Here is a 13,044-nt window from a genome sequence, read left to right on the forward strand (position 1 = left end):
AGACTATTTAAACTTTAATTGTCTTTGCAGCTTTATGATTCAATGAATTTTTGAAATAAAATATCTCAGACAAGAAAAGCAATGCACTTAATCAGAATCAGAAAGTCACTTGTGTGGCAAGCCCTATTCATGCAAACCATGTATGCTACTTGACCAAAATGTTAGCATTTATTTGTCAGGGATGTTATTAAAAATACAGCATCTGGTGGGATGCAACTTGATCAAAACATTTCTTTGAAAAATGCTCTATGGGATATAACTCATTACCTAGTAGGAAATGGATCCCATTCCAGATTCAGTCTCCTTGCGGAGATTAAGGCCTCTGGTCACAGAGAGAAGGAAGGTCAGAAGAGAGCAGAGCCAAGAGCAATGGGGGCCACTTCTGAGATGCAGGAACCACTGCTCTGGGAAACTGGCATTCATTTTGCAAGTTTGTCTGCTTCCTTTCCTCTCCCTGAATAAATCTCTTTGCCTGACGACAAGTTAGTTGCAATGAAAAACCAGGTATGTTTTATAGCAACATGCTGATAAAAATACAAAATAAGCATTTTCAATATTTGTCATTCAATTACTGGAAATTAAATGAGATCTGAGAGACCCATGTTCTTGAGTAAGAATGCTATTGTTGCAAGTGGGCCCCTGCAATACTCTCAAACTGCCCATAAGCTAGAGAGAAATAGATTTTATGAGGAAGCCACGTTAAGAAAAACTCTCTAATCACTCCACAAGGTGGTCCTGACTCAAAGGAAATCAACAAACACCGAACAGTCCTCTCTTCTTTTATCTTCAATTGGAGAAGGTTCACCAAACTTAGATACACAAAAAGGGCTATGGAGAGAGCAATCCCTTCCAACTTTCACAGAGAAGAATTCTGAGGCCCAGAGAGGCGAAGGACCTGCCCAAGGTCACACAAGTAGGACAGAGGTAGAGTAATGCTACACACTCAGGCTCCAGGCTGCCCCTTTCACTGGGCAACCCTACCTCTACTCGGCAAAGCTGACTGAAAGCCTGTTGAGTGGAACAAGGCAAGGCCTGTGGCCTGGCCCACCAGTCCTGCCCCCACAGGGGAGAAAGTACTCAGTGGAAGACGCAGGGAATAAAAGTATGTCCAAGACAGCCCTTGAGAGTAACAAGTTTCATTCCCTCAACTTGACAAAATTTGCTTTGGCTCAGGTTGGCCAGTTGCAGGGATATATCTGGACAAACCCAAATCAAACAACCTTTTCTTTCTCATCAATGCACCAGGGGACAATACCAGATAAACAGAGACCTTTTGAAGCATGAGGCAAGAAAAATGAACTGACACAGATGAGTCTTCGGGGAGAAAGAGTGGTGATATCTGTAATGCATGCTGTGGTAGCAGAGAATATCACACTAAAGCTGAATTTTACCAGGCCTAGACAAAGGACTCTGACAGACTTCTTCAAAGCTGAATTCATTTGGATAGAAGGCTGTTAGAATGGGTTTTTCTCCTGCCCTGTGCTATATTTGTGTAACTTTTAGATTTCTAAAGTCTATTCCGTTACTTTTCATCCCTGTATCAATACAATTACGATTACTGCTTTAGTTTTCTTTCATGATTTGTTTTCAAGGGTCATACAAGAAAAGCTGAGGAGTGATATGTGGCCCTAGCCTGTGGGCTCAGCACTGCTAAATACATAACAGAAAGGCAGCTTAGGGATAGGAGCGTGTCTTACTCACCCCTATCCCTGGTATCTAGCATGGGGCTGGGAAATATACTTTGTAAATGGTGAATGAATATATAGTGAGTTAGACTCTGTAAATAAGGTATTTTATTTCTACTTCACCTTATAAACTTAGGGATGTGGTTTCAGAGGAAGATAGGACAAGTTTTATCAAAGTATCATGGGAATCTTTAATCTTTCTACTAATAAGTTATTTTAAAATGTCAGTTAATTTTACAGTTGCTTTGGCCCGAAACTTTTTTTAAAAATGGAAAAAGTCCCAGCAAACCTACCCTAGTTATAACACAAATAGTCACTCAGGGCTAGGCCAGGAGGCCAATGGTCAAGCTGTGCTTTGGAAAGCTCCCACCATACTCTCCATCTTTACTCTGACTAACAAACACTTGCAGGGAATGGATATTGAGCTTAAAACACTACCTTGCCATTGTCTAGGATATACTTGTCCATGACAGGCGCAGGAGCGGGGTAATAGGACGACGTATTTGCTTCCTCACTGAAAGTGCTCCGTAACTCCGGCTCTGGCTCGAGACATTCTGACTTTACTTTTTCCAAGTCAATGGCGGGACCTAGGCAGTTAAGAAAAGAGATCTGTCTAGAACTCCAAGGAAAATAAAAGGCAAATATTTTTAACTACGCATCTATCAGCACATGGTGGCACAAGAAAAATTACGCTAGCTTATTTTTGTCTGTGGCACTACACTTAAACCCCGCTTGAAAATAATATGAGATATCAATGTCACAAAGGAAAAGGTAGAAAATTGGAAGACAAGAATGGACTTTCTAGGCTTTAATTAAGTATGAACAAAGAGCAGTCTTCTAGGGTATCATTGTTTACATGGAAAGGCAGGGGATTCAACTTCCTGTACAGCAAAGAGGTTCTATTCAGACTGTGTTGAAGAAAGAGAATGGTAATTACTGGAAAATGCAAATCATATACTTGCCCCAAACCCCATTCCTGCCACAGTGGAAGAAAGAAGGTGAGGAAAACTACAAGAAGAGGTACAAAGGCCTTCCCCCCCCACCCCCCCAGTCCCTAGTACTGGACTAGAACATTCCAACCAAGAAATTAAAATACAACACAGATTAAGCTCCCTGATTGCTTGATCCAGCAGCTACTCTGATTTTTATTTTAATGCAATCAAGGCAAATTATGTGAAGTTTAAACAGTGAAAGGAAGCTAGATAAATGGTGGTACCTCCATCAGTTTTTAAAAATGATGGGCTGGTTTTTTTTTTTTTTTTTTTTTTTTTAAATCACCTATTGTGTCTTGATTACTGAAGGGCAGAGAAACAGGATGAAAATGGGTAAATAAAACCAAATGATTGACTTTTGTGGAAGAACCACTCCAAAAGCCAACAGAGTTTAGCATGCTAAAAATTGTCCCTATGCAAACATTTCAGGAGTTGACTGGGATCAGGGACCTGCATATGGCTGTGCATATAACTTAAGTAACTGATCAATTCAGAGTCCAACCTTCTTTTATCCTAACCAAGTGAACAACTGCTCCTTATATACTAAATCATTGTGCAGCGATCAGGTTGCAACTCTATATTCAGTTGCCATATCCTAGACTTTGGTTGGTCTAGAGAAGATGTTGGTGGTTTTATTACTAAAATTTCTCATGACAGGGCTTCCTGGAATGAGAATATCAATCCTGAGTTGTTGGCAGCAGTCACTTGCAAGGTAGAATTTGTGTAGTCTCCACAGATTTAAAAATGAACTTTGCACACAGCTGAAAGCAAGATAGCTAGGGTGCTGATGGAAGAGCTCACTTCATCTTGGTAGAGAGAATTCAGGTTGCATTCCTGGCTCAGACATGTTTCAATTGTTATCACAGGTAAATGAACTGCATATGCAAAGTGGCAGAGTGAAGGTCTAATAGTATAATCATTTTAATAGTATCTCTCAACCGTCTGTGACCTATTCAAGGGCTGGGCCCACCTCTACTTTTTCCTTTTGTTCCCAGGATTTGGCCCTGAGTAGGTTCTCTCTGAACATTTGCTAAATTAATAAAAAAATGGCAGCAATGAATGAATAATTCTATAATTTCAAAAACATGTGCCAATGTTTCCCCTTTGTACTTGATCTTGAGTTGAATCTCTGAGATACAAACGAGTGATTTTTTTCTCAGAGCTGGGCAAAGGTAATTACTTGTTTCCCTTAAAGCACCTGGCTGAGTTGGTGTCTGAGATCTCTTTCTGCTCTGATGTTCAGTGACAGGATAAAGGAATAGGCTGAGATGAGGAGGTCTATGCAGTTGCTATGTCTAGGTCATCTTCAGTAAGACAATGACCCTCTGAATCCCTCTTTTCCTTCCACTAGAGAAGGTTGTTGAATGAAAGAAGGAATCTTGTCCAATTATGACTTGAGTCTGTTTTCTCCCATTTAGCTCCAGAATGGCTGCTAGGGAGATCTTCCACATGACCTATCCTTCCTTGATTAGGTTCCTCACTCCCCTCAACATGATGACCCAGGACAACCAGCCTTCTCTAAACCTCCATGGTTTATGTCTTGTTCTTCACTGATACTCACTTTTGCTTAGATTTCCCAAATGCTGTTGTCTCAGGCCTCTGTGCTGCTGCCTAGGCCTCAAATGCTGGCACATTTGTCTGTCCAGTTCCCAGTCAGACTATGGGACCTAGCTGCTCAGGAGCCTCCTTTGTGAGGCCTTGCTCTGCAGAAGAGGTCTCTACATTGTAAATACTAATGAATTGTATTTGCATTCATCATCCTGTTTTTTTTTAATGTTAGATTGTGAAGCTTTTAAAAGCAAAGTTTTACTCCCTCTGGGATGCTAGGCAGTGCCTGCAACATGTCAGACTCAGTAAACTCTTCATGACATGGAGGGGAAAGAGAGTTGTTGGTGGTGGGGTCTTTAATGGGCTGGAGCAAAGATTCTGAAATAAAGCCCTGCTGCTAAGTGGGGGTGCTTGTGGGCAGAGGTAAGAAGCTGTTCTCTTGAATGTCTGTAAACTCTCTTGCAGCCCAAGAAGTAGAAATCAGAACTAAGTAGAAATCAGAACATCGAGTCAGGAGAGAGGACAGTTCAGAGAGCTACAGTTATGGACACAGGATGGTGCCACCACACTATGCACAGAGGGACATCTGGGGGCAGGAGCACCAGAAGGAACAGGGCTCTAGTGAGTCACCTCTTTGGCTCCATGCCTTGTTGGTCTCCTCCCCATAATCAGGCCCACTCTAGTCAAAGTGGCCTGCCTCACCCTCTCCACACTCACACACCATTCTTCCCTGCCTGGAAGGCTTTGCTTGTGCTACTCCCTGTACACCTGTCCAAGCTCCCCCAGTGATTCAAAGCCAACACAAATGCCACCTCCACCATGAGGCTGTCCTGTCCCCTCAAACAGAAATAAGTAATTCCCTCCACCCCTTGGCTTGGGATTTGGAGCCAGAGCTGCCATTGAGTTTAAGCACAGGGCTGGCTACCCACTGTTTAGGTGGCTGTGATTTCCCCAGATGATGGAGCTCCATGCTCCTCAGATCCTTCCTGCCTTACCAGACTCATCAGATGCCCCCATTTGTTTCTCCGTATGTCTCTCCCACTACACTGTGAGGCTCAGGGCAGGCAGGGGCTGTGTCTTTTTTTTTTGTCAGAAACCAGGGCTCACCTATCACCTGGTTCAAATTGTCTTCAAGATACAATTTACACATAAATAATTATTTAACCTCTCTAACCTTCTTGCCTTCCCTGAATGGAGGAATGACAATTGCATCTAGGTAGAAGTGAAAATTAAATGAGTAAACCACATATATAAGAGTATAAATTAAAGTCTGGCACAGAGTGGGTGCTTGGTAAATCAACCCCTCACCATCCATTCCCACACACACTTCTGGGTTTACTTTTTGTCTCTGCTAAACTGTGGGCTCTGTGAGCCAGGGCCCGTGCTGGCCTGCTTTTGCCTCTGGTCCCTAGCACAGGACTGGTACAAAGCAGGTCCTTGCAATCCGCTACCACCTGTCTCCTATGCTCATGCTGGTTTCCTCAGGGATTGATGGCGCTTTCTCAAATACTGAGGCTACTGTAGTGGGATCACTGGCTCTCAAGGAAAACAATTTCCTAAGGAAAAAAACAGTCTTATTCAGTCGGCACTGTTTATTCCTGGGCCTTAGTGCCTGGTGGCCATCCTCTGCAAGAACCTTTTCCTCCCAAGCATTATAAATGGAAGGTCCCTGAGATCTCAGCCTCAGCAAGGAGGGCGGCTAAGAAAACCAGCAAAGGTGCATCTTAAAAGGGACCTTTCAGCAGACCTGGGAGTGACTATCAGCTGCATGACCTAGGCAAGTCACGCTAGACCTCAGCTTCCCTGCTTGAGTAGGGATTACCAGGGGCCACAGTACAAACTCCTGGTGCCTCTGGAAGAGCTCAGGACTGAGGGAGAAACAGGCCAGGGGCTCAGTAAATGGCAGATGAGTGAAAGAACGAATCAGTCAAGTACCGCATGGTGTTCAGCATCACAGAATCAGGAAGAAAAGGAACAAAAAACCATGTGGCTGCTTTGAGGAGAGGAGGGAGGGCCTCTAGTGCTTTTAATTTAAGGGAGGGAGAATTACTTCATTGTAGATTTTAGTAGGCTCCACTCCCTGATGTTGGCAATTTACATCTCATTACAACAAATGCTTTAGATTGCTGTTTTGCTTTAAAAAATTTCTGAGGCATTGTTCTCCCTCCAACACATGTGACCAAATTAGCCACAATAATAAGCACTTGCGTTAAGAGACAGCATTGTACGAACTGGCGCAGATATTTTAGGTAACAAAGGAACTTTTTTTCATTTTGTGGGAAGAGTAGGAAAAAAAGAAAGGCCTTTTGATCCACTTGCATTCTGGTATTGACACACACTTGAAGTTTATTTTGGGGAAAATATACCTTCCATGGAGAGAAACCTCTCAGCTGAGTAAAGGAAGCTTTTAAAGGAGTATAAAAGGTAGTGCTTGTCTCTTCCTTCAATCATTCATGAACCCATGTATCACACAATCTGATGGCACACCAAGATCTAGGCTCTGTAAGAAGCACTGGGGACTCAGGGACAAATCAAGTAAGTCCCACTTCCGGAGAACTTCAGAATTTAACATGTGAAACACTATTATTATTATATACAGATGGTTGTGATTTGATGGATGAGCAGTGGATTTAGTGTTAGAAAAACCCAGTATAAATCCTGATTCTGTAGTGTATGAACCTAACCTCTTTTACCCAGTGGCTTTTCCCACAAAATGGGGATCATGGCACAGAGTAAGGGGCTTTGTTAAGTGTTTATTGGATCAACAAAGAGATAAAATGACATGATTTTCTATTCTTGTTTTATTTTAAATGGAACTAATACAGTTTCTTCTGAAAAGATTTCAAAAAAGTCACTACTTGTGTGATTTCCAGGAGGTTTGGAAATCATCGTTTCTTCAAAATAGCTGTGTTTGGGCATTTCTGATTTCTTCTGAAATAGAAAGATTAATGATATTAGTTTCCCTTAAAAAGAGAGATTAAGTCCTCTACTTCTGGAGGTTTTTTCCATTATAGGTACAATTCTATTTTCTTCATAAATGTGAAATGAATGAAGTCAAAACTTAAATGCATACAAAAACCTCTACAGAGGGGGTTTAGATTCTAGGTTTAGTAGAATAAAGATGATCTTCTTTCTCAAGAAGAATCCAAACAAAGGAACAGCAAGGTAATAACAAAGGAGGTAAATAAAGGGCTTGGAAAGAGACAGGGGGATGACCCAGAGCTGAGCAGGTGGATCTGCTTCTGAGGACACCACCACAACCCCCAGGAAGGCCTCGGCCATTCTCTGTAGGCTTCTGTAGCTGCACATCTCCTTCTTGGCTCCAACGAGGGCAGAGACAAGTCTGGTCTTATTCCATGAATGAGAGTTTATTCTGTATCTACTAAGTGCCAGCCCTGGAATAGGTGGCCTTGAGTGATTCACAGTCCATCAGCACAAAGAGGCAATAAAAGATTACTGCTGCAGCTGATGAGGATTAGGATGAAGACAGTGGAACAGAAGAAAAGGTGTAAGACCACATTTGGGGGAGACTAAGAAGGCTACAGAAGGACAGTCACAAACTTTTGTGCAGAGGCTTGGAGGATAGGCAAGAGCTTGTTGGGTGTGAGGCCCTTGGGTAAAGACAAGCAGTACAGCATACAGGCTCCCTGAGTGACCACAAATTGGGCAGTGGACAATCTGCACCGCCACTGGCTAAATGTACCTGGGAGGCTTCAGGGAAGAGCTGAAGTTCAGCTGGGCTCTGAAGGGAGAGTACAGTCTGTGAATGAGGGCTGGGTGCGCTCTGCTGGGCAGGGGGAGGAGAATCAGCTGTAGCATGTGGCCTGCACTGGGCAAGATTTGGGCAGCTCACACAGATGCCTCCACAGCGGGGGCACAGTTGTTCGCTGGGCATCTGAACCAGGGAGTAGCAGAGTGAGTGTGACCCTGACAGCTCCCTTTCAAAGGGGCGAAGCCCCACAGGAAAGAGGTGGTAGAAGCAGGCTCACACCCCCCGTGTTTCCCTCTGCTTTGAGGAATTGTAGATGTCCATTTCAAATGACATAGTGGAGGACAGGTGACTGACACCTGTCAGTGAATGTTTTGTTAAATACCTTAAAACAAAAGTCTCTCTTTTTATCTCTGTAGCCCTTTTCACTCCACCATCATGTGATTATTTTTTCCAACATCACTGCCTAGAACATAAACTCCAAGGGCAAGAGGAGAGGGTGGACACAGTCTTGTTTGCTGCTGTGTTCCCAGCAGCTAGTGCAATGTCCCTGGTTCATATCAAATACGCGTCTGACGAGGGTGCAGTGAAAGAACTTAATCCTCAAGTCAGTCCTGCAAAATCAATCTTATTATCTTTGTAGAGTCTTGGTGAGGTAAAGTGATGTGCCTCAAGTGACACAGGTGGTAAGTGCTCAAATTCAGGGCTGGGAGACTGCAAAGCCTTGCTCTTCCAGAGATATCACAGCCTTTTCACCTAATGCTCACTATACTACTGGGTTCTCGGCTTATCTGTGACCTGCCCTGGCCTTCCTGGAGGACTGTGAGGAACTTCACAGTTGTGTGTGAGGTTATGCTGGGGCAATGACACCAGGATGCATCTCACTTCCAGGAGCTCTGAGCCTTTGCTCTGCCAGCTGGTGGCCAGGGAAGACTGATCTGACTTCACTGTTGCTGTTCCCTCTCTTCCCATCCAACTATCTGGCCCAGCTAATATTCACACGGCAGGGCAGGACATGTATAGGGCAGTGTAGGCTTGCCCTTCAAGGAAGCATGGAAGGCCCTATACATGCTCTTCATGCATGTGAAATGGTCTTTGGTCCTGGGCTAAAACTGGTTGGGTTGGGGGATTGGGGGTTATGGTGGGAATAAGTGGGATGGATGGTGTAGGGTTGCCCTTGGGCTCCTAAAGGGCATCTGTGGGCAACTGTGAGTATCTTAGTGCAGGAGTTTTGGAAAGGTAGAGTTTGATCATGTGGCTAATGTCTCCCCGCCAAATCAATCCATGACCCTGGCCTTGTTTGATGATTCCTTTAGACCATGAGCCTAGTTCAGAGGAAAATGGCAACTCAGGGCCTTAGGGACTGCACCCCAGGTTACTCCAATTGGAAAGCGCTCCCATGAACCTCCTGAAGTAGGGCCAGGGTTCTGCCCACTCTTGCCTATCTTTCCAGGCTCATGTCTCCCTGCCACATTTTCACTTTGCGGTTCAGCGAAAAACTACCCTCAGTTCCCCGGGTAACCCTGCCCCTCTTACAACTCCAAATCTGTTCAGACTCTTCTATTGCCTGAGACACTATTCATTTCCTCTTCATTGGCTAAATCCAGCTAAATTCCTTAAGCTGAGGCCTTCTATAGCCACCTACTGCACCCCACCCAGTCTTGGAAGAACCTTCTTCTACATCCTCTCCCAATAGCAAGGGACGAGGAGCAAAGCAAGCCTCTCACTGCATTCCAGTTGTCTGCGGATGAGACTGACTCTTTGACACTGACAGGGTCTTATCTATTTCATTTCCCCATGGTCAGCACAGGGCCACAGGAAGAATCCAACAGATATTTTCTGCACAAAGACATTTTTGTATGGCCAGAGCTGTGCAGTGACAGGAGAGGCTACATTGGAAAGCAGTAAGAGAGCTTTCTCTTTAGGGGAATGTTCTAGGATGCCAGTGACCTCCTGGTAGGCAAGCTGCAGAAGGCTTCCTCTCTTGTGTAAAAGGATGAACTAGGTGGTCCCTAGATCCATAAAAATTAACTCCCAAACTCAGAGTACCCCTGGAGCAGCAAAAGAGGGTATGGGCAGCCTCCAGGCCTTGCTGAGTCCTGGTAGCTAGACTGATTCCATCCATCTGCATCCACTGAACATCAACCTTCCAGTACTACACAATTAAAAAAACAAAACAAAACAAAACAAAAAACAGAACCCAAATACTCAGATTTCTCACAGCACAGATGTGTCCTTTCCTCTCTCTGGGATCCAGCTTTCCCAACAATAAGATAGGACTGAAACACTGAATTGGGTTCTCTCTACAGATAATTTCTATGAAAACTCTGGGAATTTTCCGGGTGACATCTTGAGATCACGTAGTCTGGAAAGGCAGAAATTATGAAGAAATGTTGGGCTCTGAAATGAAGCAGGAAATATCCATCTAACAGATCACAGGTCCTACAGTCCCCAAACCCACTGCAGCACATGTAGGTCTAATTGTCATTGCAGGCAGAGGAGGGGACAGTGTGGCAGAAGCACAGGGGCTGAGTGACTAATCAGACTGCCTCATGCATGGAACAGTGAGATAGACTTCAGTCTAAAACCCTGGTTCTATCATTTCCTGGGTGTGTGGCCTCAGGCAAGTTACCGAAGCTCTCTAAACCTCTTTCTTCTTCTGATGATCAAATCCACCACTGGGGTTGTTTTATATATGAAAAGCCCTCAGTGTCTGGTCCAAGGCAGGTGCCAGAAAAGCCAGCTGTTGTCTGTAATGAACTCTCTTCCACCTGCATTTCCTGACTAGAAAATCCAGCAGAAAACAAGTCTATCACAAGATGAAACTGAAGGCAAAGACCCATTTTAATGGAAAAGAACATTCTACTCTGCCAACAGGGGAAAACCTAGCAACTTCCTCTGGGTATTCTAGCTACCTGAACACTTAGCAAAGCGACAGCCTAGAAACGTCCCTTAGTCCCAACCTTACTGCCCCCAGGAAAATGGACTCTGGAGATAAAGGAGAAGAAGGATCCTAAATTGTTCAGCCACTCTGAAATTTACTTTTAAAACATCTGGGATGAACTGTGGCTAATTCTGATTCAGTCAACAGTGCAAAAAAAAGTTCTTCAAAAGGGAATATGACCAAGATCTTGCAGTTAAATAACTGCAGCTCTCACTACTAGAACTCTCACTGCCATCAAAGCAGAGGAGGTACAGGGCACAGTCAACTGTGGCACCAGTGAGATGGAAGACAAGACTGTGGGGCCTAGACAGTTTTACATACTACAGACCAGGCACAGTTATAAAGTGGACTATTCAAATATGATTTCTGAGCTTAGATGGGGAAGTTGAAGTTGGCCGAGGATTATGATGTGCCAGACAGCCACATCTATGTTCTGCTATGGAACAAGTACCTATGACATGCCAACCCCTGTACACACATTATTTCTTGCACATCCTCAAATTACCCTACATCTTAATTTAGAACCTACTGAGCACCTACAATGTGCCAACCTCTGGGCAAATATCTTTACAGTCGTTGTTCAGTTAATTCTCTTAAGAACTATAATGGTTGATTCTCTTAAGAACTATCATTGACTATTTTATGCAGGACAAAACTAAGGCCCAGGAAATTAAGTAACTTCCCCAAGGTAACAAAATAAGAGCATGGAAGAATCAGGATTTGAAACCCCAATATTTCTGATCTCAGGACCATGCAGGTTCTTCATCTTTGAGCAGGCTGTCCTGCCTGGATGTGGTGGCCTTAATAAACCCATTTTACAGAGGAGAAAGCAGAATGAGAAGGGTTAAATCATTTGCTTGAAGTTACACAGGCAATGAATTAAGAGAGCTGATATTCAAACCCAAGTAATATCTGTTGCTGGAGCCTCCAGTATAGGGGAAACCCAGCAGGAAGCATTTGGCTGACATTAGCTGCCTTTCTAAGGCACCATCAGAGACTTGGGCTTAAAGAAGCCAGCTCCAACCACAAAGGATTTTAAAAGATCAAAGCTGGTATTTTAACAGACCTTGGACAGAACACAGGGTATAAACTCAGAGGGTTACAGAGGTGTTAGCAATCCAGCTCTGAAGAGCCAAGACAGATATGCAGGCCACATGGCTTTCTCCTTCTTCAAAACTTTCAACCAGCTTATGATCTAGCCAACAGCTTTTCACATTCTCTTCTCTCAAATGGAGATAAGAATCTTTACCTGGCCTTGCAAGAAGGCTACTGGACTAGTCCAATGAGATAAAAATGTCAAGGTGCTTCGAAAGCATACAGTGCTATGCACTTGTAAATTACTGTTATTATTCCTATTATCTGTGCCTCTTCTGGTCAGAATTCATCATTTCTTCCTACATTCCTTGTTAAAATACACACAAAATCTGAAATTATCACCTGCCTCCCTCCTGCAATTACAGCACTGATTTTATTCTTCCTGGTTTCATGTGTACACTTGGTGCCCCCATTAGACCTGTGTGCTTCCTGAAAGCAAGGATTATGTCTACTCCCTCTTTGCATTCCTCACAGAGCCCTTTAGCACCTTACTTCAACTAATGTTATCTGACTCACACCAAAAGGAATTACAATATCTAAGTACACTTACAGTGTTAAAAACCTACGGGGAGAATTCCTAAGCCTTGGTCTTCTTCCACTAAGAATAAGGAAGCTAGTTGAGGAGAAATTGAGGAAGGCCCTAGGGATGACTCCACTGTCATGCAAGGGTGCTTACCCTCCTCGTGGGTCTCTGCTGTTATGCTTCCCCTCACTCCTAGGAAGTCTCTGAGGCTACCAGCCCTCGGTTTCAAAAACACTGACAGACTAGCTTTTGAATATTTAAAAAAGGGACCCTGTCTCATTTATTTCTGTATTTCCAGCACCTAACCCAGTCTTAGCACAGAGCATTCACTCAATACATGTTTGAGGAAGAAAAGAAAGACTAAATGAATGGCTAAATGAGGTTAGTGAGTCTGTGCACTGTCAACCAGAAGACCTTCATGCATTTGGCATCTGTGGCACTACTTGTCCAGGGGAAGATGGGCAGGAAAGGGAAGAAAAGGCAAAGTGAAGTGCATTTATTGAACACTTACAGTATGCTGGTGACAGGGCAAAACTCTATATTTGCTT

General features: G+C 43.7%; 2 protein-coding genes across 6 annotated transcripts in view; both read right to left on the bottom strand.

Annotated features, from left to right (window-relative positions):
* Window positions 1–13,044, bottom strand: part of AGBL4 (AGBL carboxypeptidase 4) — a 1,452,665-nt gene that overhangs the window by 212,884 nt on the left and 1,226,737 nt on the right. The gene's annotated exons all lie outside the window — the stretch shown is intronic.
* BEND5 (BEN domain containing 5) overlaps window positions 1–13,044 on the bottom strand; it is a 47,209-nt gene that overhangs the window by 11,825 nt on the left and 22,340 nt on the right. For both annotated transcript variants that reach the window (XM_079154779.1, XM_079154778.1), the window contains one exon: window positions 2,124–2,272. In XM_079154779.1, the coding sequence (XP_079010905.1) occupies window positions 2,124–2,272 (149 nt within the window). The remainder of the gene's footprint in view (window positions 1–2,123; window positions 2,273–13,044) is intronic.

Source organism: Sciurus vulgaris (assembly GCF_902686455.1).
Source record: "Sciurus vulgaris genome assembly, chromosome: 1".
Lineage (NCBI taxonomy): Eukaryota > Metazoa > Chordata > Mammalia > Rodentia > Sciuridae > Sciurus > Sciurus vulgaris.